Source organism: Leucopleurus acutus, assembly GCF_964270905.1.
Source record: "Leucopleurus acutus genome assembly, chromosome: 9".
Classification (NCBI taxonomy): Eukaryota; Metazoa; Chordata; class Mammalia; order Artiodactyla; family Delphinidae; genus Leucopleurus; species Leucopleurus acutus.
In genome coordinates, this window is record NC_139144.1 from 68,892,881 (window position 1) to 68,920,844 (window position 27,964).

General features: G+C 37.2%; 1 protein-coding gene across 1 annotated transcript in view; it reads left to right on the forward strand.

Moving 5' to 3' along the window:
• The window catches only part of LOC309966703 (putative G-protein coupled receptor 141), a 61,561-nt gene extending 36,598 nt beyond the window's left edge, over positions 1–24,963 (forward strand). Inside the window, exons 2-3 of the mRNA XM_082846949.1 lie at positions 21,833–21,972; positions 23,886–24,963. Coding sequence (XP_082703075.1) covers positions 23,900–24,811 — 912 coding nt within the window. The 5' untranslated portion in view covers positions 21,833–21,972; positions 23,886–23,899 and the 3' untranslated portion in view covers positions 24,812–24,963. The remainder of the gene's footprint in view (positions 1–21,832; positions 21,973–23,885) is intronic.
• The last annotated feature ends 3,001 nt before the right edge of the window (positions 24,964–27,964 follow it).

Here is a 27,964-nt window from a genome sequence, read left to right on the forward strand (position 1 = left end):
TCTTCTTTTTCTGGTTCCTTTAGGTGTAAGTTTAGGTTACATTGTTTATTTGAGATTTTTCTTGTTTCTGGAGGTAGGCCTGTATTGCTATACAAACTTCCCTGTTGATACCACTTTTGCTGTATCCCATAGATTTTGATATGTCATATTTTCACTTACACTTGTCTTCAGATATTATTTGATTTCTCTTTTGATTTCCTCTTTGACCCAATAATTGTTCAGTAGCATGTTTTTCAGTCTCTTCATTTTATCTTTCATTTTCTGGTTGCTCTATATCTCCATTGTTTCTTTTTCCTTGTGCTTCCATCTGCCATTTTGGTTTGGTGTTTTTTATAATGTTTTTCTTGGTTTCCTCTTTTTTCTGTTTTGTATCTCTGCTCTAGACTTATGTTTTATAGTCACCGTAAGTTTATATAAAACGTCTCATGGATAAAATAGTCCATTTCTGCTGATAGTATCTTATCTTCATTTACCTACATGAGATCCATCCTTTTCCTCTTCCCCTTTTGTGTTTTTGTTGTCTCAAATTATCCCTTTTTATGAGTTTTTGCTTTTTTTTTTTACCAAATTGAAGTAGCTATAGTTATTATTTTCTGCTTCTCTTCCTTTTAACCTTTATGCTTTAATAAAGTGTTCAAGAACATATGCTGATATAGAGTTGCAATTTTTTTATCCTATTTATCACCTTACTCAAAGTTCTGTGTATTTTTACCTTTTGTTTCTGGTAGAGAAGCTCCTTTCAACGTTTTTTACAAACTGTGTCTTTACTGATGAACTCCCTTAGCTTTTGTTCGTCTGGGAAAGTCTTTATTTCTCCTTTGTACCTGAATGACAACTTCGCTGAATAGAGTATTCTTGGATGACAGTTTTATCTTTCAGCATTTTGAGAATGTCATCCCATTCCCTCCCAGCCTGTAGAGTTTCTGCTGAAAAATCTGCTGATTGCCTAAAACGGGTTTCTTTGTAGGATACAATCCTTTTTCTCCTGGTTGCCTTTAAAATTCTTTGTCATTGATTTTTTTTTTTTTTTTTTTTTGTGGTACACGGGCCTCTCACTGTTGTGGCCTCTCCTGTTGCGGAGCACAGGCTCCGGACGCACAGGCTCGGCAGCCATGGCTCACGGGCCCCGCTGCTCCACGGCACGTGGGATCTTCCCGGACCGGGGCACGAACCCATGTCCCCTGCATCAGCAGGCGGACTCTCAACCACTGCGCCACCAGGGAAGCCCTGTCATTGACTTTTGATAGTTTTAATATATTGTGTCTTGGAGAAGGTCTTTTTGCATTGAGGTAATTAGATGTTCTCTTAGCTTCACAGTTGTGTATATCCAGTTCCTTCCCCAGGTTTGGAAAGTTCTCAGCTATTGTTTCTTTAAATAAACTCTCTGTTCCCTTCTCCCTCTTCTGAGATACTCATCACCTTAATGTTTCCCTTCCTAAAAGAGTCAGATACTTCTTATAGAGTTTCTTCATTTTGGGGGATCTTGATTTTCTTTCCTCTTCTATCTGTATCATTTCTAGATTTCTATCTTTGAGCTCACTGATTCCCTCTTCTGTATGGTCTGCTCTGTTTAGAATGCTTTCTAATGCATTCTTTATCTCATTTATTGAGGTCTTTAGCCCCAGAATTTGTTTGGTTATTTTTTTAGAGTTTCAATCTCCTTGGTAAAGTATTGCTTCTGTTTACTAGTTTTATTCCTGAGCTCACTAAACTGCCTTTCTGATTTTCCTTGTAGCACGTTGAGTTTCCTCATGATAGCTTTTTGGAATTCTCCTATCAGTTAGATCACAATATTTTGTGACTTTAAGTTTGGTTTCCGGAGAACTGTCATTTTCTTTTTGTAGTACCATGTTACTGTGGTGCTTGATGACTTCTTCCTTTGCTGGCGCATCTGAAGTATTGCACACCTTTCTTCTTTAGGTAAAGTTGTTTTTTGTTTTGTTTTTTCACTTGTCTCTAAGAATTCAACAGGTTAGAAATTAAAGGCCTTTCTTTTGCTTTCCAGTAGTTGGCACTATAGCATGAGTTTCTGGTTTCTCTTACATGAGCTGCCTCTGGTTATATTTGAGAATTGGCACTTTCTGCCCTTCACTGCCTGTCAGAGATGTGGCCCACAGCCCTCATTATCACTGCTTGTGCCTCCAGCATCACTGGTACCTTGCTGCTGCCCATGTCACTGGCATCACTGCCTGGGGCACCGGAATGGTAGGCTCTGCCACTAAGCTCAGGATCTCCTGATTTGCACACTCCCTCACCACGGGGGAGGGGAAGGTGATGGGGAGCTGGGGTGGTGCAGGCACCTCTGCCATGTCTGGTGCTGTCAGGTTCACAGGCTCTGCTGCTGCACACAGAGGGCAGAGGGGCTGGAGTTGTGGGTTCCTCTGCAGTTGGCAGGATAGGGTCACAGGCCACCCACCACACTGCTGCCCATTTATCCATGGCTGTGGCTGGGAGGTGGCTGGGAGACCAGAGTTGTTTGTACCTCCTCCTCTGCTGCTACTGAGTTCTCTGGGACTCTGGGCTCAGCTGCTGTGACTGGTGACCTGGGATTGCAGGTGGCACCTCTACTGTTTTTCTGGTTCTACCTCCTCTATTTGTTCCAATGCATCCACTTTTAGATGTACAGATATGTGGAATTCCCCAGCACCCTGGTGTGTTGGGCAGGGGCACCTTTGCTGAGTTGTGGATGTTTTACTGGTTGCAGATTGAAGGGGAAGAACAAAGAGAGCTTCTCACATCAGTGTGATGCTGATGTCATTCCCCGACTACTTTATTTTGGTATCCTATGTAACTTTTTCATGTTACTAGAACATACATTAATAGTTCAAGGAAGATCTGAGAGAGGTAAACTTTCTGAGCGTTCATGTATATCTTTCCTTTTCTCTCCATCTCAAGTGGTGGTTTGGTTGAAAGCAGACTTCTAAATTCAAAATCATCTTTCAGAACCATTCAGATTTTTTTCTTCAGCATTCACTGTGTCAGAAGTCTGATGCTGATTTTTCTTAAGTTCTTTTATAGAGTATCTGGATTCCCCCCCTCCACCACCCCATGAGAACTTTTAGTACGTTTGGTTTCATCCATTCAACAGTTATTTATTAAGAAGGTATTATGTGCGAAGCTGTGTCCCCAGTGCTGGAGGTAAAAAAGTGAACAAAACAGAATTTCTTGTCCTCAAGGAGTTTGAATCATAATGGAGGGAGCAAGAAGACAAACAATGAAAACATGGTATGTCGGTGATAAATGCTGTGGAGAATAATAAAGTAGAAAAAGAGGAAAAGGTGTGCTGGGTGGAAGTGGTAAAGTGTTGACATTTTAAATATGGAGGAAAGGAATCAGTGAAGTACCTTTGGTCAGAGATGTGAAGGGGGTGAAGGTGCAAGTTGTGCAGATAGGTGGGGAAAGAACATCCTGAAGAGGAAACTTCATGTGCAAAGGCCCTGAGGTGGGAACATGCCAGGGATGTTTGAGGGAAAGCAAGGAGTTATTATGTTTAGTTGGAATATACCAGTGGAAGGGAGAGTTATAGGAGATAAGATCAAAGAAAGAGAGTATGAGGGAAGAGGGCTTAAATTCTATAGGGCCTAATAGACTATTTTCTAAATTTTGACTAGATTCTGAGTAAAATGAGAGGCCATTAGAGGGTTGTGAAGAGAGGAATGACTTACATTCTGACTTACATTTTGAAAGATCACTCTGGTTGCTGAACTGGGAATAGACTATAGGGGAGGCAAGAGTAAAAAAAGGGAGAATTCATGAATTTGTTATAATCCCAGTGAAACATGTTGTGGCTTGAATTACAGTTGTAGCAATGTAAGTGGTGAAGAGAAGACACACCTTAGATTTATTTTATTTTTTTGTAATTTTTAACTTAGAAAAATTTTATACTTACAAAAACATTATATGAATGGTACAAAGGACTCCAATATATCCTTAACCCAATTCCCCAATTGTAATGTTTACCACATTTACCTTTCACTTTTTATATATACATATTATAATATTTTGATTCATTTGGGAATAAGTTGAAGACATGATGCTTTTATCTCTATGACATGCAGTATATATTTCCTAAGAACAGTACATTCTCTTATTCTCTATGACATGCAATATATGTTTCCTAAGAACAGTACATTCTCTTAAATAACCACATACAATAATCACAGTCAGGAAAGAAACACTGATGCAATTTTGTTACATCATCTGTAGACTCTGTGTCAATTGTCTCAGGAATGTACTTTATAGAAAAAAAATCTGGTCCAGGTATCCTATGTTGATTATTCTGAAGAAAAGAGGATAGAAGTTGCTTACGGAGTGGAGCTTAATTTGGGGAGAAAAAGAGGAATCAAGGATGACTCTAAGGTTTTTCACTCAAGCAACTAGAAAGTGGAGTTACTACCACCTGAGACTGGAAAAACTTTGAGAGTAACAAGTTTATGTGTATGTCTGGGACGTGGGGGGAGAAAGGTACAGGAGTTCAGTTTTGGATGTACTAAATTTGAGATGTTTATTAGACATCCAAGTGGATATGTGAGTGTGTTCTTTGTGATTTGAAATTCCATCCTGATTCTAAACATGAATCTCTTCTATTGTTTCAGCTCAGCACTGGGTGAGATCCACTAACATAAAGATGTCATCTTTTTTGTGTGTAGGAGATGGTCTTCGATTATGAGTACTCCATGCCATTTTGCTCTCTCCAGATGATGTTGGAACTTCTAGATTTGCCCTAAGTGTCTTGTAGCATTCACTTTCAAAATTCTCTCTTGGCCATTTCTTTGTTCCATCTGTGAGAATCTTTCTGAACATTCTTACAAGCTCACCAATTGGGTTTTTGGTACATCTATTATTCAGTAACAACTATAACTGAATTGCTTTCACATCATTCTCTTCTCTTTGACGGTATTAATTACATTTAAATTTACTTTTTATCCTTTGTCCTCTTAGCAAACTAGCTAGTCTGTTAGTTCATTTGCCTGCGGAGTTTGATTTTTTTTTAATGTGGCATTTGTTTTCTTTAAATGTCCAGTGATTATTCCTGTCTTTTTATTGTTGATTTAATATATAAATGTCATCACTTGCTAACGGATGTACGTGAAGCACGCAATGTCCTCTCCAACCTGAGTCTTCAATTTTTGTTAGTTGGGGGTGAATTCTCCTATGTGGTGTCAACTTGCACCAATCCTTATAATATTTAAACATGATCAGCATAATAGCCTGCTAACAGTATTAATCTTTTTGTCCTGCCTTCCTCCAATCCTTTCTCCATTCTGTTGCCCAAAGTAAGCTTTTGGAATTGAAATATTAAAACGTCATTTGATATTTTACAATTTGCATCTTTATAATTTTCAGTAGACAAGCTTCATCTACAGATATTCACCTATTTTTCTACTCATTTACCTAATATTCCTGGCACATCAGACTATCGGTAATTCCCTGAACATGCATCCATGCCTTTTCTCAGACTCTTGTCTCTACCTAGAGTGCTCTACCTCTTTCTGTCTGCATCTAGAACTTGAATGCATCCTTCAAGATCCAGCACCTGTTACAAATCTGTGCCCAAGCATTACTCCATTGCTGCTACATTTTGATGCCTTCACTCTCCACTGCATTAAATAAATTACTCCCCTTTCTGAATTCTTGTGGAATTTTCCTGTAGGTGTAGGTGTTGTTGTAAATAACTTATGTATCTCTTTCTCCCCTACTAGACAGAAGGAGATTTAAATGCAGGGAGGGATATGTTTTATTAATCTCAGAATATTAACTACCTACTAGATGAAAGATACTTAAAATAATATTTCTTTATTGAACGAAGTGAGAAATCCCAAAGTAGATTATAGATGCACTTCTAGAAAGGAGAGGTGGTCCTGGGACCTGAAGTCTAGGCACTCATGAGGATATGGATTGCCTAATGCTATTTTGTAGGACTGTACAATTTTTTTTTTAGGATTCTCAACTCATAGACTGGCCTCTAATGTTGGTTCTATCATGGATTCCTTATAAAACAGCCACAGAAGCCACTTTATGTCTTACTTATGATATGGAGGTAGGCCTCAGGCCATGGGTAATGACCACTGGGGCCCAAGCAGGGTTGTGAGCAAAGCATGGGGAAGGGAACTCGTGAGACTCAAGGAAATAGCCCCTGCCAAGCCTCAGGCAAAGCTGAAGAGTTCTCCTGTGTGGGTTGAGGTCAGAGCAGAACAATGAAGAAATTCTTCAGGGAAGATGGGGGAATCCTGGTGCTCCAGTGGTGGAGAGGCTGGATATAGAATTATAAAGGCTGGCGGGAGAGATTTAGTATGTCATGCTAAGACATTTATACATCTCTGAGAGGCAATGGGAAAACAAGCGGGAGTTTTTAAGAACAGAAATAAAATCATTTAGGATATAATTTAGACCTCAGTCTCCTGTGTCAAACTGTACATTTGGGGTCTATAGAGAGAAGAAACAACTTGTAGGTATGAAAAAAAAAAACATTCCAGGAATAGCAAGAAGGCCTGTAGGTCTGGAGCATCAGCTGAGGGTGGGGTGAGGAAAGAGCGGTCATGACAAAAAGTATGCTTTGAAATATAAGTTGGGGTCAGATTACAAATGGCTTATATGGTGTGTACGGTGTGTGGTGTGGTAAGCGTCAGACTTCATTCTTTTCACTAAAAGGAACCAAGGAAGCGTGGTTGTTTGTTTGTTTGTTCTTTGCCACTTGGCTTGTGGGAGCTTGAGGGATCTTAGTTCCCCGACCAGGGATTGAACCCGGGACCTGGGCCCTCAGCAATGAAATCTCAGAGTCCTAACCCCTGGACTACCAGGGAATTCCCCAAAAGTAGGAGAATGAGAGAAGGCAGAGGGAAACAGGAGTTTGAGGCCAGGCTTCTTGCTGTGCTTCAGGGGTCAATGACAGAGATAAAGAAGAGCTCGCTGCCCAAGGCAAGGTGGCTCACAGAGAGCCGGGGAGGCAGCCCTGCTCCTTAGGAGAGGGTGCCCTGGGCCCACAGTTTATTCTAAAATCGCGACATCAGTTACTGAATTAGATCCAAATGCAGCCCTTTCAGGGATATGTTTAATAAGGTCAAGGTGGTTTTTAACCATTATTTCACATATTCAGTTAAAAATTCTGGCCTACTATAAAAAAAACACTCATGTTAGTTCTGAAAGAAATTCAACATTAAAAACAGATACACAAATGACTAAAATAAAGAATTAAAATGGGAATTAATGAAGCAATGAAAGAAGGAATGAGACACTTAGGTGAAGCATTTTGAGAAAGCAGCTGAGAATGAATAAGGGGGCCAGAGAGGGCTCCTGAAAGAAAAGGAATTTGAGTTTCGACCTCAGGAGTGTGCAGAAGGGAATGAATAGGGTATAATATTTTGGGAAGGGGAAACACAATAAGATATTTGGGTGACATACCTAAGTAACATCAGCAATAAATACTATAGATGCTGTTTATAAAAAATTCCCTGCGCACAAGACTCTTAGATAGCCTCATCCACCAGAGAGCAGACAGCAGAAGCAAGTTCCTGTTCCTGTGCAAAAAAAACCACATTCACAGAAAGACAGACAAGATGAAAAGGCAGAGGGCTATGTACCAGATGAAGGAACAAGATAAAACCCCAGAAAAACAACTAAAGGAAGTGGAGATAGGCAAGCTTCCAGAAAAAGAATTCAGAAAAATGATAGTGAAGATGATGCAGGACCTCAGAAAAAGATTGGAGGCAAAGATCGAGAAGATGCAAGAAATGTTTAACAAAGATCTAGAAGAATTAAAAACAAAGAAACAGAGATGAACAATACAATAACTGAAATGAAAACTACACTAGAAGGAATCAATAGCAGAATAACTGAGGGAGAAGAAAGGATAAGTGACCTGGAAGACAGAATGGTGGAATTCACTGCTGTGGAACAGAATAAAGAAAAAAGAATGAAAAGAAATGAAGACAGCCTAAGAGACCTCTGGGACAACATTAAACGCACAACATTTGCATTATAGGGGTCCCAGAAGGAGAAGAAAGAAAGGACTTGACAAAATATTTGAAGAGACTATAGTCGAAAACTTCCCTAATATGGGAAAGGAAATAGCCACCCAAGTCGAGGAAGCACAGAGAGTCACATACAGGATAAACCCAAGGAGAAACACGCTGAGACACACAGTAATCAAACTGGCAAAATTTAAAGACAAAGAAAAGTTATTGAAAGCAGTAAGGGAAAAACAACAAATTACATACAAGGGAACTCCCATAAGGTTAAGAGCTGCTTTCTCAGCAGAAACACTACAAGCCAGAAGGGAGTGGCATGATATACTTAAAGTGATGAAAGCGAAGAACCTATGACGAACATTACTCTACCCGGCAAGGATCTCATTCAGATTCGACAGAGAAATCAAAAGCTTTACAGACAAGCAAAAGCTAAGAGAATTCAGCACCACCAAACCAGCTCTACAACAAATGCTAAAGGAACTTCTCTAAGTGGGAAACACAAGAGAAGAAAAGGACTTACAAAAACAAGCCCCAAACAATTAAGAAAATGTCATAGGAACACACATAACAATAATTACCTTAAACGAGAATGGATTAAGTGCTCCAACCAAAAGACACAGACTGGCTGAATGGATACAAAAACAAAACCCATATATATGCTGTCTACAAGAGACCCACTTCAGACCTAGGGACACATTCAGACTGAAAGTGAGGGGATGGAAAAAGATATTCTGTGCAAATGGAAATTAAAAAAAAGCTGGAGTAGCAATACTCATATCAGATAAAATAGACATTAAAATAAAGAATGTTACAAGAGACAAGGAAGGACACTACATAATGATCAAGGGATCAATCCAAGAAGAAGATATAACAATTATAAATATATATGCACCCAACATAGGAGCACCTCAATACATAAGGCAACTGCTAACAGCTATAAAAGAAGAAATTGACAGTAACACAAAAACAGTGGGGGACTTTAACACCTCACTTACACCAATGGACAGATCATCTAAAATGAAAATAAATAAGGAAACAGAAGCTTTAAATGACACAATAGACCAGATAGATTTAATTGATATTTATAGGACATTCCATTCAAAAACAGCAGATTACACATTCTTCTCAAGGGCGCACAGAACATTCTCCAGGATAGATCACATCTTGGGTCACAAATCAAGCCTTAGTAAATTTAAGAAAATTGAACTCATATCAAGCATCTTTTCTGACCACAACGCTATGAGATTAGAAATGAATTACAGGGAAAAAAACGTAAAAAACACAAACACATGGAGGCTAAACAATACATTACTAAATAACCAAGAGATCACTGAAGAAATCACAGAGGATATCAAAAAATACCTAGAAACAAATGACAATGAAAACACGATGATCCAAAACCTTTGGGATTCAGCAAAAGCAGTTCTAAGAGGCAAGTTTATAACTATACAAGCCTACCTCAAAAAACAAGAAAAATCTCAAGTGAACAATCTAACCTTACACCTAAAGGAACTAGAGAAAGAAGAACAAATAAAACCCAAAATTAGCAGAAGGAAAGAAGTCTCAAAGATCAGAGCAGAAATAAATGAAATAGAAGCAAAGAAAGCAATAGCAAAGATCAATAAAACTGAAAGCTGGTTCTTTGAGAAGATAAACAAAATTGATAAACCATTAGCCAGACTCACCAAGGAAAAGAGGGAGAGGACTCAAATCAATAAAATTAGAAATGAAAAAGGAGAAGTTACAACAGACACCGCAGAAATACAAAGCGTCCTAAGAGAATACTATAAGCAACTCTATGCCAATAAAATGGACAACCTGGAAGAAATTGATAAATTCTTAGAAAGGTATAACGTTCCAAGGCTGAACCAGGAAGAAATAGAAAATATGAACAGACCAATCACAAGTAATGAAATTGAAACTGTGATTAAAAATCTTTCAAGAAACAAAAGTCCAGGACCAGATGCCTTCACAGGTGAATTCTATCACATATTTAGAGAAGAGCTAACACCTACCCGTCTCAAACTCTTCAAAAAAACTGCAGAGGAAGGAACACTCCCAAACTCATTCTATGAGGCCACCATCATCCTGATACCAAAACCAGACAAAGATACTACAAATAAGGAAAATTACAGACCAATATCTCTCATGAATATAGATGCAAAAATCCTCAATAAAATACTAGCAAACAGAATCCAACAACACATTAAAAGGATCATACACCATGATCAAGTGGGATTTATCCCAGGGATGCAAGGGTTCTTCAATATACACAAATCAATCAATGTGATACACTATATTAACAAATTGAAGAATAAAAACCATATGATCATCTCAACAGATGCAGAAAAAGTTTTTGATGAAATTCAACACCCATTTATGATAAAAACTCTCCAGAAAGTGGGCATAGAGGGAACCTACCTCAACATAATAAAGGCCATATATGACAAACCCACAGCAAACATCATTCTCAATGGTGAAAAACTGAAAGCATTTCCTCTAAGAACAGGAATAAGACAAGGATGTCCACTCTCACCACTATTATTCAACTTAGTTTTGGAAGTCCTAGCCATGGCAATCAGGGAAGAAAAGGAAATAAAAGGAATACAAATTGGAAAAGAAGAAGTAAAACTGTCACTGTTTGCAGATGACATGTTACTATACATAGAGAATCCTAAAGATGCCACCAGAAAACTACTAGAGCTAATCAATGAATTTGGTAAAGTAGCAGGATACAAAATTAATGCACAGAAATCTCCTGCATTCCTATACACTAATGATGAAAAATCTGAAGGAGAAATTAAGGAAACACTCCCATTTACCGTTGCAACAAAAAGAATAAAATACCGAGGAATAAACCTACCTAGGGAGACAAAAGACCTGTATGCAGAAAAGTATAAGACACTGAAGAAAGAAATTAAAGATGATACCAACAGATGGAGAGATATACCATGTTCTTGGATTGGAAGAATCAATATTGTGAAAATGACTATACTACCCAAAGCAATCTACAGATTCAGTGCAATCCCTGTCAAATTACCAATGGCATGTTTTACAGAATTAGAACAAAAAATGTTAAAATTTGTATGGAGACACAGAAGACCCTGAAGAGCCAAAGCAGTCTTGAGGGAAAAAAACGGAGGTGGAGGAATCAGACTCTCAGACTTCAAACTATACTCTAAAGCTACAGTAATCAAGACAATATGGTACTGGCACAAAAACAGAAACATAGATCAATGGAACAAGATAGAAAGCCCAGAGATAAACCCACACACCTATGGTCAACTAATCTATGACAAAGGAGGCAAGGATATACAATGGAGAAAAGACAGTCTCTTCAATAAGTGGTGCTGGGAAAACTGGACAGCTACATGTAAAAGAATGAAATTAGAACACTCCCTAAGAGCAAACACAAAAATAAACTCAAAATGGATTCGAGACCTAAATGTAAGACTGGACACTATAAAACTGTTAGAGGAAAACATAGGAAGAACACTCTTTGACATTAATCACAGCAAGCTATTTTTTGATCCACCTCCTAGGGTAATGGAAATAAAAACAAAAATAAACAAATGGGACCTAATGAAACTTAAAAGCTTTTTCACAGCAAAGGAAACCATAAACAAGACGAAAAGACAACCCTCAGAATGGGAGAAAATATTTGCAAATGAATCATCAGACAAAGGATTAATCTGCAAAATATATAAACAGCTCATGCAGCTCAATATTAAAGAAACAAACAGCCCAATCCAAAAATGGGCAGAAGACCTAAATAGGCATTTCTCCAAAGAAGACATACAGATGGCCAAGAAGCACATGAAAAGCTGCTCAACATCCCTAATTATTAGAGAAATGCAAATCAAAACTACAATGAGGTATCACCTCACACCAGTTAGAATGGGCATCATCAGAAAATCTACAAACAACAAATGCTGAAGAGGGTGTGGAGAAAAGGGAACCCTCTTGCACTGCTGGTGGGAATGTAAATTGATACAGCCACTATGGAGAACAGTATGGAGGTTCCTTAAAAAACTAAAAATAGAATTAACATATGACCCAGCAATCCCACTACTGGGCATATACCCAGAATAAACCATAATTCAAAAAGACACATGCACCCCAATGTTCATTGCAGCACTATTTACAATAGCCAGGTCATGGAAGCAACCTAAATGCCCATTGACAGACGAATGGATAAAGAAGATGTGGTACATGTATACAATGGAATATTACTCAGCCATAAAAACGAACGAAATTGGGTCATTTGCAGAGCCGTGGATGGATCTAGAGACTGTCATACAGAGTGAAGTAAGTCAGAAAGAGAAAAAGAAATATCGTACATTAACGCATTTATGAGGAACCTAGAAAAATGGTACAGATGAACCGGTTTGCAGGGCAGAAAGTGAGACACAGATGTAGAGAACAAACGTATGGACACCATGTGGGGAAAGCGGCGGGGGGTGGTGGGGTGGTGGGATGAATTGGAGTATTGGGATTGACATGTATACACTGATGCGTATAAAATTGATGACTAATAAGAACCTGTATAAAAAAAATAAAATAAAATTTAAAATAAATAAAATAAAAAATTCCCTGGCTACTTGTATTCATAATGGATCATCTCCTTGGAAGCAGAAACTATAGCCCTTACTTTCAGGTCTTACAGAGGTCAGCTGCACTCTTTTGCAAAAAGTTCATATTATAGTAGACAATCAAGTGAGTAAATAAATATATTTGTATTATTTCCAGGTAGAAAGACTTCGATGCCAGGAAGATATTAGTCAGCTCAAGGCCTGCAAGTGATGACAGCATGGCTGGCTGGGAACCTTAGAGCCTGTCTTCCTCATCTTCCTTCTTCTTCTCCCCCTCTTCCTCCTTCTTATTCTTTTCTTTTTTCCTCTCCCTTCTCTATCTTTCCATCCCCCTTTTTCTTGATTTCTCTCTTTTTCTTTCACTAACTCATTCAATCACTACAGATATACTGGCCACTTACCATGCAGTAAATATTGGGCTAGTGCTCACATTATTTTTTTCTACAAAAATTGGGTGTGAGGTGGAGTCTTTAAATAATAATAACTAGTGTGTCTCAAACATTCGATCCAGGTGTCTTCTAAGTTTCAGGCTTTTTCCTCTTCAAAATGTCTGTCCCAAAGCACAGGGCAAATTTCCAAACCTGAGCCTGAATATTAAAAAATCCAAACACATAGCATCTAAACTTGACATCCAGGAGAAGAAAGAGAACTTCTCGTTTAATAAGAGAGTATATATTATCTGCAAGTGTTTACTGAACCTCACTTGTCAAGTTCTATATATAACACATGTCAAAGCCCTCAACTGAGCTTGCCCTTGAGCACTATGACTGTGGGTGGTGGCTCAATTGTTTCAGGTCCCCAGGTCCTGCCTGTGGTGTTTGTCTCCCAGGCCCGTCTGTCACACAGCTTACTGCTTCTCTCAGACATCCTCTCAGTTTTTCCAGTGTAGAACTGTTCTCATTAGCAAGCTATTATTCTACAGTGATGCACTGGAAGCATTTCTGAATGGCATTTACTATTTTTGTGTGGTTCAAAGTTTTTGAAATGAAGGCATTTCTTTCCAAGATTTTTAAGCTTTGAAATTCCAATTTTGTGGAAAAACTTGAGCTATCCCCTATTCTTTGTGGGTGTCCAACTCTAACACATAAAGTAATAGGTTAGGAAACATTTAACCATCTAGGTTCAAACAAATCCGTTTACTTTGTTTGAACTGATGTTGCTATTGTCACTGAAGTAAACCACTGTATAAAGAAATTTGACAGTAAGAAAAATATGACATTGCTCACAATGTCCCTACACAGGTGGGAAAGTGACTGATAGTGTGGACATACACAGTCACGGCTACAAGCAAGCCATTTATGTAGGAGAATTAAGTGCTTCTCTGAGAAAGAATGAAGGAGAGGAGAAATAAAATTTTTATGCCAACTAATTAAAATTTTCTATTAATCACTGGAGTCATATCCCACATGCAGAGGAATACTTCTTGGACACAAATTTCTCCCCCCCCCCCAAGAAATTGGGCCCAAATCCCTATCTGATCTCCTTTACTACCTATGACTCTCAAAAGCCTTTACTGCTGCATTGTCTTCTTCCTCTAGGCTCCATTCTAGTTCTGTTTGGCTTTCAAAAGCTGATGAGCCATCCTGGTGGAGGAGGACAATTGTGTGAAATGGAACAGTCTTCAAGAGAACAAAAAAGAGAAAGTGCCATGTAGAAGGAGGCAAAGAGGAAGAGAGTTTTTAAAAAAGGAACGCCCTCTAGGAAGAAAGAGCCTTTTAACCTCTCTTTTCTCATTGTGTTACCTAGGCCACAGTGGAGATGGTTTCCTTGGGAGTGATGTGAGTGAGAGTGTGCCCCCTGCAGGCAGGCTGAGAGAGTGCACAGCACAGTTTAGCCAAAAGATGCGGCAGAATGCAGCAGCTGGGATTTAAGGCAGACCATCTGGGAGTCTGCACAATAACCCTGATGAACATGTATGCAAAAATTCTTGACAAAATATTAATAAATCAAATTCAATGGCACATTAAAGAAAATCAAACATCATGACCAAGTGAAATTTATCTCTGTATGCAAGAATGGTTCAATATACATAAACCAATCAATGTGATACACCTCATTAACAGAATGAATGATAGAAGTCACACAATCATGTAAATAGACGCAGAAAAGGCATTTGATAAAATTCAACACCATTTCATGATAAAAGCTCTCAAAAAATTATGTGTAGAGGGAACTTACCTCAACACAATAAATGCCATATGTGAAAAATCCATAGTTAACATCAGAATCAATGGTGAAATACTGAAATCTTTTCCTCTAAGATCTGGAACAAGGCAAGTATGCCCATTCTTGCTGTTTCTATTCACCACGGTACTGAAATGAAAAAGAAATTAAAACAGCAATTAAAAAGAAGTAAAAAGAGCAAGAAAAAGAAATAAAAATCATCCAAATTGGAAAGAAAGAAGTAAAATTATGTCTATTTGCAGATAATGTTATCTAATATGTAGAAAACCTTAAAGACTCTACAAAAAAACCTGTTAGAACTAATCAATGAATTCATTAAAGTTGCACTATACAAAATCAACATACAAAAATCAGTTGCATTTCTACAAGCTAACAATAAACTATCTGAAACAGAAGTTAAGGAAACAAACCCATTAACAATAGGAGAATAAAATAGAATAAAATACTCAGGAATAAACTTAACCAAGGAGGTAAAAGACTTGTACACTGAAAACTATAAAACACTGATGAAAGAAATTAAGACACAGAAATAAGTGGAAATACTCTGCATTCATAGACTGAAAGAATTAATATTGTTATAATTACTACTCATAGTAATCCATACTGGCATAAGTGATCTGCAGATTTAATATAATCCCTGTCAAAATCTCAATGACATTTTTTACAGAAATAGAAAAAAATCCTAAAACTCATGTGGAACAACAAAAGACTCTGAGTACCCAAGCAATTCTGAGCAAGAAGAACAAAGCTGGAGCCATCACATTTTCTGATTTCAAAACATATTACAAAGCTACCATAAAAAGCTGTAATACAAAATACATTACAAAGTAATGCAAGTTGTATGGCATTGGCATATGAACAGACACATAGACCAACGGAACAGAATAGAGAACCTAGAAATAAACCCATGCATATATGTCAACTGATCTTTGACAAGGATACACAATGAGGAAAGGGTAGTCTCTTTAATAAATGGTCTTGGGAAAACTGGAGGGAAAGAATGAAATTGGAGTCTCATCTTACACTACACACAAAAGTTAACTCAAAATGGATTAAAGACTTAATTGTAAAGCTTAAACCACAAAACTCCTAGAAGAAAACATAGGGGAAAAACCTCTTGACATTGGCCTTGGAAATGAATTCTTGGATGTGACATCAAAAGCATAGGCAACAAAAGCAAAAACAGACAAGTGTGATTATATTACACTAAAAAGCTTCTGCAGAGGAAAGGAAACCATCAGAAATATAGATCAATGGAACAGGATAGAAAGCCCAGAGATAAACCCACACACCTATGGTCAACTAATCTATGACAAAGGAGGCAAGGATATACAATGGAGAAAAGACAGTCTCTTCAATAAGTGGTGCTGGGAAAACTCGACAGCTACATGTAAAAAAATGAAATTACAACATTCCCTAACATCATACACAAAAATAAACTCAAAATGGATTCGAGACCTAAATGTAAGACTGGACACCATAAAACTCTTAGTGGAAAACATAGGAAGAACACTCTGTGACATAAATCACAGCAAGATCTTTTTTGATCCACCTTCTAGAGTAATGGAAATAAAAACAAAAATAAACAAATGGGACCTAATGAAACTTAAAAGCTTTTGCACAGCAAAGGAAACCATATAAACAAGACGAAATGACAACCCTCAGAATGTGAGAAAATATTTGCAAACAAATCAATGGACAAAGGATTAGTCTCCAAAATATATAAACAGCTCATGCAGTTCAATAGTAAAAAAAACAAACAACCCAATCCAAAACGGGCAGATGACCTAAATAGACATTTCTCCAAAGAAGACATACAGATGGCCAAGAAGCACATGAAAAGCTGCTCAACATCCCTAATTATTAGAGAAATGCAAATCAAAACTACAATGAGTTATCACCTCATACCCGTTAGAATGGGCATCATCAGAAAATCTACAAACAACAAATGCTAGAGAGGGTGTGGAGAAAAGAGAACCCTCTTGCACTGTTGGTGGGAATATAAACTGATACAGCCACTATTTACAATAGCCAGGTCATGGAAGCAACCTAAATGCCCATTGACAGACGAATGGATAAAGAAGATGTGGTACATATATACAATGGAATATTACTCAGCCATAAAAAGGAACGAAATTGGGTCATTTGCAGAGACATGGATGGATCTAGAGACTGTCATACCGAGTGAAGTAAGTCAGAAAGAGAAAAACAAATATCGTGTATTAATGCATATATGTGGAACCTAGAAAAATGGTACAGATGAACCAGTTTGCAGGGCAGAAACTGAGACACAGATGTAGAGAACAAGTGTATGGACACCAAGGGGGAAAATGGCAGTGGGGTGGTGGTGGGATGAACTGGGAGATTGGGGTTGACATATATACACTAATATGTATAAAATGGATAACTAATAAGAACCTGCTGAATGAAAAAATAAATAAAATTCAAAAAATATAATTAAAAAATTAGAAAAAAAAGAACATGAGGGATATATTACGTTCAGTGATTAGAAGACATATTGAAAAGCTATTACTATCTGTCTGAAGTTATCGGTATCTACAATTTTAATGAAAATCCATTAAAAACACTAGACTTTTTAAAAGCAGATTCCAGAACTTATATGGAAATGCAGAAGGTCAAGTATAGCTCAGGTGATCTTAAGGAAAAGAAAGCTAAAAAAATTGCACTACCTGCTATGAAAACTTACTATACTGCAACAGTGATTTAGACAGTGTGGTATTTGCACATGTATAGATCAATAAACCAGTGGAACATACTGGAGACCTAAAAATGGGCTAAATTGACTCATATGTGGTCACCTGATTTATGACACAGTTTAGTGTGGGTGAGGATGGTATTTCCAATTCCATCTCAATTGGTTATCTATATGGGAAAAAATAATCATGGTCTCCTACCTTACTTTATATTAAAAAAATCAATTCTAGATGAATTGTATATCTAAAAATTTAAAAAAGGAAGTTAAATAGAAGAAAACACAGTATACTATCTTTAATACTTTTGAGTAGGCAGATTCCTTAAAAGAACATGGAAGTGCTGACTGAAGGAAAATTTGACAAATTGGTAATACCAAAAATTAGATGCTCTGTTCATCAAAAGATACCAATTAAGGAATGAAAGGAAAGTGGAAGAAGATATTTACAATACATATCTCCAACAAAGGAGTAATATCTAGGCTACATAAAGAACTACTACTGATCAATAAGAAAAAGGCAGACAACCAAATAGAAATGTGAAAGACTTTCAAAAGGCATTTCACAAAACAGGATATGCAAGTGTCCAACAGATACCTATGAATGTGCTCATATTTACTATTCATTAGGTAAATGCAGATTAAAAGCACAATGCAATACAACTATATCAACTACAATGGCAAAACAAAAAGGACAGAAAATTCTGAATGTTCTCGAGGTTGTGGAACAACTGAAACTCTCATCTACTGTTAGTGGGAATTTATTTCAGAAACTGCGGTTTTCACTGAAACTGAACATATACATACCAAACAATCCATCAATTTCACATTTACGTAAATTCCCAACAGAAATGCTTATTTTCACAAAAGATATTTATAAGAATATTCAGGGCTTCTCTGGTGGTGCAGTGGTTAAGAATCCGCCTGCCAGTGCAGGGGACATGGGTTCAAACCCTGGGCCGGGAAGATCCCACATGCCGAGGAGCAACTAAGCCCGTGTGTCACAACTACTGAGGCTGTGCTCTAAAGCCTGAGAGCTACAACTACTGAGCCCACGTGCTGCAACTACTGAAGCCCAGGCACCTAGAGCCCATGCTCTGCAACAAGAGAAGCCACCACAGTGAGAAGCCTGCACACTACATCAAAGAGTAGCCTCCACTTGCCACAACTAGAGAAAGCCCGAGCACAGCAACAAAGACCCAATGCAGCCAAAGATAAATAAATTAATTAATTAAAAAAAAAGAATGTTCAGAGTAGCATTTTTTTTTCATTTTTATTTTATATTGGAGTATAGTTGATTTACAATGGTGTGTTAGATTTGGGTGTACAGCAAAGTGATTTAGTTATACATATATATATAGTTACTCTTTTTTCAGATTCTTTTCCCATATAGGTTATTACAGAGTATTGAATAGAAATCCCTGTGCTACAGAGTAGGTCTTTGTTGATTATCTATTTTTCATATAGTAGTGTGCATATGTTAATCCCAAACTTCTAATTTATCCTTTCCCCTTTGGTAACCATAAGTTTGTTTTCTAAGTCTGTGAGTCTGTTTCTGTTTTATAAATAAGTTCCTTTTTTAGATTTCGCATATAAGTGAAATCATATGACATTTGTCTTTCTCTGTCTGACTTACTTCACTTAGTATGATAATCTCTAGGTCCATCCATGTTGCTGCAAATGGCATTAATTCACTCTTTTTTATGGCTGAGCAATATTCCATTGTATATATGTACCACATCTTCTTTATCCATTCATCTGTCAATGAACATTTAGGTTACTTCCATGTCTTGGCTATTGTAAATAGTGCTGCAAAGAACATTGGGGTGCATGTGTCTTTTTGAAGTATGGTTTTTTCTGGATCTATGCCCAGGAGTGGGATTGCTGGGTCGTATGGTAGTTCTATTTTTAGGGTTTTTTTAAATAAATAAATTTATTTATTTATTTATTTTTGGCTGTACTGGGTCTTCGTTTCTGTGCGAGGGCTTTCTCTAGCTGCGGCGAGTGGGGGCCACTCTTCATCACGGTGCGCGGGCCTCTCACTGTCGTGGCCTTCTCTTGTTGCAGAGCACAGGCTCCAGACGCACAGGCTCAGTAGCTGTGGCGCACGGGCTTAGTTGCTCTGTGGCATGTGGGATCTTCCCAGACCAGGGCTCGAACCCGTGTCCACTGCATTGGCAGGCAAATTCTCAACCACTGACCACCAGGGAATCCCCTATTTTTAGTTTTTTAAAGAACCTCCATATTGTTCTCCATAGTGGCTGTACCAATTTACATTCCCACCAACAGTGTAGGAGGGTTCCCTTTTCTCCACACCCTCTCCAGTATTTAGTATGATTGTAGACTTTTTCATGATGGACATTCTGACTGGTGTGAGGTGATAGCTCATTGTAGCTTTGATTTGTATTTCTCTAATAATTAGCAATGCTGAGCATCTTTTCATGTGCTTTTTGGCCAACTGTATGTCTCCTTTGGAGAAATGTCTATTTAGATCTTCTGCCCATTTTTTGATTGGGTTGTTTGTCTTTTTGATATTGAGTTGCATGAGCTGTTTGTATATTTTGGAGATTAATCCCTTGTGGGTCACATTGTTTACAAATATTTTCTCCCATTCTGTGGGTTGTCTTTTTGTTTTGCTTATGGTTTATAGCGTTATTTATAATAGCCCTATAAGTGGAAATAACACTACTGTCCATCAACAATAGATTGGCTAAATGGTGAAATAGTCATACAATGACACAGTATACTAAATAAGATAAAACCATACACATGAATGAATCTTAAAGCATAGTGTTGAGTGAATTAAACTAGATACACACAAAAAAACGATACTGAGTTTATATAAAATTCAAAGTAGACAAACCTACTATGTGGTTTTAGTTGTCAGGATAGTGATTACCTTCAGTGAGGGTATGTTTATTATGTTAAAATTCATTGAACTGTATACTCATATTAGGGCACTCTACTTTAAGTATGTTAGTTTTCAATGATAATATTTACATTAATTTAAATAACTTCATTAGATTCTATGAATACAAAGGAAAACTGGATTCTTCCTTGCTCAGTCTTGTTTGGAAGGCAGAACTGAATTATGGTCTGTGTGATAAATGCCATAATAGGGGTAAGCATGGTTGGTGTATTCCATGGGACCAAAGAGGAATGACATCCAATCTGAATTGAGAATGCATATTAGGAAAGGCTTCCTAGGAGAAATGATGCCTCAGTTGATTCTTAAAAGATCATAGGAATTAACCGGGTATATCAGGGTTGTTAGTTGCAGACAACAGAACCCACTTTAGCTGGTTTAAGCAGAAGGTGTTTATTAGAAGGTAACAGTTTACAGAATATCATGGAATGTCTGGGAACCAGGCTTGGCTGCTACAAAGACATGCTCCATGTAGAGAAAAATATTCAATACTACCATGGGATTAATAGCAGAAACATCACTAACTATTGCTTCCTGAAATCCATGATGTATAGTTCTGGAGACCTGTGCCATTGCTGTCCCAGAGCAACCAGACATTTCCATTACTGTCTTGCCAAATGATCTAAACTCTCTACACATTGATATCCTTCACTTTGCCTCCAAGTTTTGCAGTAGTGCAACAAACTGGCAGAAACTAGTTCACATACAACCACTATAACTGCAAAAAATCTGTACAGAAATTTTCTGGCAGACCAGAAAAGGTTAGAATGGATGTTGAATGAGCTAACTTATGGGATCTGCTGTAAACTAAGTAAAGGGAATAAGAAAATAAGAAATCCAAAAGGAAGGAAGAACAGGGACTTCCCTGGTGGTCCAGTGATTCCAGTGCAGGGGGCGCAGGTTTGATCCCTGGTTGGGGAAACTGGGATCCCACATGCCACATGGCACAGCCAAAAAAAAAAAAGAAGGAAAAGCAGCTTTTAAGATATACTGGCATACAGCTATGTGAGTAGAACCAAATTTCTTCATGGCCTCCCCCCTTCTTATGTTAAGATTTAGAAGCTTGGGCTTAGGAGATGCACACGTGCACACGTGCTTCTCCATGACTTACAATAATGAGTGTGTGTGCGTGCATGCGTGTGTGTGTGTGTGTGTGTGTGTGAGAGAGAGAGAGAGAGAGAGAGAGACTTTGGAAAACTTGGCAAATGATATCCAGACTGGGGCTCAGTTTCTTCATTTGAAAATCAGTATAGTGATACATATACAATACACAGGACTGCTTTGAGGGTCAAATGAGACTATGTTCAGGCAAGCATCTCATGTAGTACCTGGTACATAGAAGAGATTTAACATGAGCTTCTTCTATCTGAAAGAGAGAGACCATGGCAGTTGGTGATAAGGAAGGAGGACTTGAGATAGATGATATGCAACTGATCATATTTTCTTCTTTTAGAAGCTGGTCCTTCTAGGTAAATAGCTGAAAAAATGATGAGCAGAACTTATGGTGGCACGTTCATCCTTGAATCAGATATGAACACAGTATAATTTCACATTTACCTGATGGAACTACTTTTCTACAGAGAAAAATAAAAGGCAAGTACAGAGATTACACATCACACAGAACCAGTATAACATGAGGCAAGTTTTAAGGTCGGCTGCAAGGAAATTCTATTCCATACCCAGGAAAGTAGAGGCTCTCTGGGGCCAGGTTATTATTATTTTTTAATTAGTCTTATTGAGGTATAAGTTCTATGCAAGAAAATTCACCAATTTTAAGTGTACAATTCAATGAGCTTTGACAAATAACTACAATTGTAACCAACACAATATAAAACATCCCATCATCCCATAAATTACCCCATGCCCCTTTGAAGTTAATCCCTTCCCCTGCAACCTGGGCCCTGAGCTACACTGATCTGTCACATTAGTTGTGATTGTTTAGAAAAAGAAATCATTCAGCATGTAGTCTTTTGTGGCTGGCATCTTTTATTTAGTATAGTGTTCTCAACTTTATTATTGCCCTTCTAAAGAGCCTTTTTAGACCTATTTCCCTAATTATCTCTCTCCCTCTTATGAAATTTTAATGCCACAGATATACTGTTTGTTTATGTACTATATGTATATCTGTATTTTATACAGTAAAAGTAAGATTTTTCACACCTCCAGAACAAACGTTTGCCCCCTTGGGGGCAATATTGCCCTATTGAGAATACATGATTTAGTATAATGCTTTTTTGATTCATCAGTATTTTATCAGTAGTTGGTTCATTTTTATTGCTAGGTAAGTTTGATTGTATGAAGAGATATTTAAAAAATGAATAATTGCAAACATGTTACAAAGTGCATAATTATGAAGTGCATAATTCATCTACTGCTCTTCCTTAAATTTGAGCCTCAGTTTCCCTGGTATCAGTAAACAGACCTCTTATCACCCCGTTGTTCAAGTAAGAAATCTGAGAGTGACTGAGACACTTCCTCTCCCTTCATTTCCCAATATACAACTCATGTCAAATCCTGTCAATTTCATCTCTAGATTATTTCTTGAATCTGGTCTCAAGGGATCAGATTTTGCCACAGCTCAGAACATTCTAAACATGCAAGAATTTTGAGTTTTACCTTAGAAGAAATGGGAGGCCATTGAAGGAATTTAAATAAGAAAGTGAGGTGTCCTGATTAGAGTAAGTAAAGATTAATAAGTATTTAGATTAATATGTCTTTATTATTTACTATATTTATTAATTAGTAAATAATAAATTAGAATGTGGATAATAATTAGAAGGGCCCAAGACTGTATAGGGAAAGAATCTTTCAGGAGTCCAGAGGAAAAATGATAGTGGTTCTTTTATGAATTTAAAGGTGGGGGAATGGGAGAATTAGGAGACATGCTATATTCTTAGTGGGGCCCATGATAAAAACTTAGCCAAGGTCTCACTTTTAGATGATAATATAACTGTGATGAGAAACTCAGATATACCCTCCTATTGCTTGCTGCTGCATTGATTTACCCAGTTTTTTAGCCAAACTCATCAGCATCCTAAAGGAATTAAGCATAAATATTCTTGGATCATTTGCTGATGAGCTGGAAGGAATTAGAGAATTATAATGATACATAAAAGTAAAAAATATTCCACGTGTTTAATGCACCCACTCATCTTTCTGTCCATCTTAAGATTTGTTTTCCCCCAGTGGTTGCTACAGTAATAGTGTCCATGTATCAGCTTCAAATGGCCTGCAATCAGTTTTATGCAAATAGTTTTTACTGTGTAGATATACAGACCTCTTGATGAGGTCTTTAACCATTAAAGGTCAAGAATCAATGACTTAACTGTGCTTTCAGTGTAGAGTACACAGAAATGCATATGACAATAATCTTCATTCTTAAGGCACATAAAGCTTAGGTCATGTAAACAGATAAATGACAAAGTCACATTGCCAGTGCAATGTGAACAAAATATGAACAAAATTCTGGAAGTTTGTTAGTTACACTGGTGCTTTATCTCTTCCAGGTGACTCCTGAAGTATGGCTGACCACAATAGTTCCTCCTGCAATAACCCTATAAGGTCACCCCATTTAACCAGGCTCTACTTCATAGTGCTCTTTGGAGGGCTGGTGGGCATCATCTCCATTTTGTTCCTGCTGGTGAAAATGAACACCCGGTCTGTGACCACCACAGCAGTCATTAACCTGGTGGTGGTCCACAGTGTTTTTCTCCTGACAGTGCCTTTTCGCCTGACCTACCTCATCGAGCACACTTGGACATTTGGGTTGCCCTTCTGCAAATTTGTGAGCGCCATGCTGCACATCCACATGTACCTCACATTCCTGTTCTACGTTGTGATCCTAGCCATCAGGTACCTCATCTTCTTCAAGCACAAGGACAAAGTGGAATTCTACAGAAAACTGCATGCTGTGGCTGCCAGTACTGCCCTGTGGCTACTTGTTATTATCATTGTGGTGCCCCTGGTTGTTTCTCAGTATGGAATTCATGAGGGTTATGACACATACCACTGTTTTAAATTCCAGAAAGAACTTGTTTATGCATATGTGCAAGTCATCAACTATTTGATAGCCATTATCGTCATAGTTATTGCAGTGATTCTCTTGGTCCTCCAGAGCATCATCATTGTGTTGATGGTGCGGAAGCTACACCACTCCTTACTATCCCATCAGGAGTTCTGGGCCCAGTTGAAAAACCTGCTTTTTATAGGCGTCATTCTTATTTGCTTCCTTCCCTACCAGTTCTTTAGGATCTATTACTTGTACACTGTGGCACATTCAAGTGACTGTAATGACAATGTTGCATTTTATAATGAAATCTTCTTGAGTGTAACAGCGATTAGCTGCTTTGATTTGCTGCTCTTTGTTCTTGGGGGAAGCCATTGGTTTAAGCAAAAGATAATTGACCTATGGAATTGCCTTTTGTGCCGTTAACCACAAAGTATAGTATTCAGAATTACTTCCTTAATATTGAGAGTGGAAACAGGAATAGTTATTTCATTACTTGATTAAAACCATGCCTTAATACAGCCAAATAAAAGGACTATAAAATGTCAGAGCCTTCATTTCAGCCGTTATTTAATTCCTACCATCTCTGAATGATACATATACAAAGACTAGTAATGTTCAATTTACCTGGTGTTGCAATACTGCATTATTTTCCAATATAAAATATCTACTTGGCCCATCCAGGTACCATGGTCTAATGGTTTCTGAGTTTTACTAGCTTATTTTAGTTTCCTCAGTTTGAAACATGGTCTTTTCTTAGGCTTTGGACTGGACTCAGCCCTCTAGTTCTTTTCATTCCACTTAACCTTAGGTAAATTAATCCTGATCATGGTCATTTCAAAGACACAAACTCTATTTGGCTAACCAGATGAGATGACTATTCAACTCACACCCTCACAAAAAACAGATAAGGGGAGAGAGTAGTAAAAAACTTTTTTAGATTACCATAACTTTGGTGGGAAGTCACTTATCTAGACATCAAGAGAAACAGATCTCTTTGTGGCCTTCTGCTATAATAATTTTCTAGATTTGTCCTTTGAAAGGTCTGGTTTAAGGACATGGGATCAACTCCCTCAATATTTCCAAAAATCATTTAAAAGCTTACTGAGTATATCTAAAAAATGGTGAAACTGTAACTTAGACAATATTCCTGACCAATATGCTGCTAGGCATTAAAATGAGTTCCCAAGGGAAGTGATTTAATTTTCCCCCTTTCTGTTTTTTGGAGGATTTCTAGATATCCTGGGCCACAATTTAGATTTCCCTTGCAGACAAAGTTATACTGAAATCTTAGAGTTCCCTCTCACCCTTAAAGTTGTGTCTTCAAATAATTAAAAACAATATTGTAAAAAAAAAAAGAACTCTTGAGAAATATATAGGAAAACCATTAATTTAGGCTATGAGATGGGGCTGCTAAATTGAAACACAGGCTTATGGATTTTTTTGCCTTGTGCCCATATTTCTACTATTTCCCTCAAAGTTTCACAATCTTGAAACTTTCCAAAGAACTGATCCAGTTTCATATTTGAGCCTTCAGAACCTGAAGCAATTCATGGTAGGAAGAGAAGAACGGAATGAATTAAGGTAACTTTTTTCTTTCCCCAGCAAGATAAATGTTCAGGATTTAAAGATTTTTCTTTATTTGTTATATTCTATGCATCCACAAATTTATCAGATGAATAAGAAATACCCCTGGAGGTTTTATGATCACTAAAATTGCTGAGTCATAGAAATTAATTTTGAGGAAGAAAAAGCAGCAACATACATACATGACTTATCCAAATTTTTTCCTGCTTTAAACTTTCACTTATTCATCTTTCTTTCTTTTTAAGTTATAGTTATAGTTTTTAAATTTCTTATTTGTCTTCTTTTCCCACCTTTTCTTAGTTTTTTCCTTCTCATTTGACCCATAATATTTGTAAGAAAATTTCTAAGACCCAAAAAAGTTGTGAGAAAATTTGTTACACCCATAAAATGTGTAAGAAAATAATTATAGTAAAATATTTCAAAAATTTAAAAATTATTTATGAAAATTACATCATTTCTCTTCTTATATATCCATATCTTACTGTCATAATATCTGCTAGCTTGTAGATTGTATTGCTCTTCCAGACTTTAAATTATGTTGAGGTCTGGCAATTATGCTTTTCTCTGTATTATCAGATATTATAATAAAGGGCCTATTTTTGTGGACCTATAAGAAATACTATCCCAAATATAGAAATGCAATATATAAAATATCTTATTCATTAATATTTACAGAATAAACAAAAAATTTCAATTTGCCAGTTTTTTGTCTCTATTTGCTTTACAAGTGAATCTCATGCAGGAGTGGGGGTGACACTGGCCTCTCAGGCCACTTTGGATAACACTATTATAAGAGAGTACCACTGGCATTTGATGGCTGGGGTCAGAGGCTAGACACCCTGCCTTGCACACAATTCAAAATTATCAGGTCTTGCTGTGTTTTTGAATGTTCTTCCAGACATTTGTGAATTGAAACATATGCTCATAATAATCAGAGCAGTTAGTTAGGTTTTATTCAGTTTTCATAAACACATAGTATTTTCTTGGTATGGTTTTAATTTTCTGAAATTTCCAGAAATGTAGCTACCATAGATATTGAGGAAAGATTTTACTCTGTTTTCCTCAGAACTTTAACAAGAATTGTTCATTCCTTTGGAAAATCACATTGTCAATGGCAATATCATCTGTGACATTAACAAACAACATAACACACCTGTAAACAATATTTGTAGTTGTAGTATTCAGGTTGATATTAGATATAGGTGCCAACATCAGACTGCCTCATTTTGTCTCCTTTTGTGATCGTGTCTGAGTATTTACACAGAAATACATATATTTTATTATAAATAACTTTCTCTTTCACCACTCATTTATATTACAGTTAGAACACTACATGTATGGAAGGGTTGTATTATCTATGAATTTTATTTTAGAATGGTAAAAATGTTGCCAAATATTTGCAATAAAAAATAAGGCATTGGGTCTGCAAGGATTGAGAACCACTGAGCTACCACAAACAGGGTCAGTTTAAAAGGGAGAATTGCCAGTTATGACATTATGGACTGGAAAAATATTCTTATATTTTGGGAATACTTAACCTCAGTGTGATTCAATTATAAATTATTTCTTTCATTACTGTAGTGATTAGAAGAATAAATGCAACTTTTAGGAAAATACAAAAAGAATATGTATGTATTTTTCCTTTTTGATAAGACAAAGGTATTTCCCTGAGCCTCACAACTCCCAGGTTGGCTCTTGGTCAATATCTACCAGATTTTGAACCCACAGATAATGGCAATTTTTTTTTAATGAAATGAGCTTTGCATGAAATGATTCAAGAAGTGTTGAAAATCCCCAAATCCTTCTTAATGGGACTGCCATTAAAACTGTATTCCTAGGTTAATATGGCACTTCTTCTGAAGGACAGCAGCAGTCCAATCCCCTCCAGTCATTAGCTCTTGAGCATGAAGACAATGAGGTGAACCTTTGTAAAACTGCCATTTCTTAGATTTGGTAGATTTTGCCCACTTAACCTCTAATAAGATAAGGCAT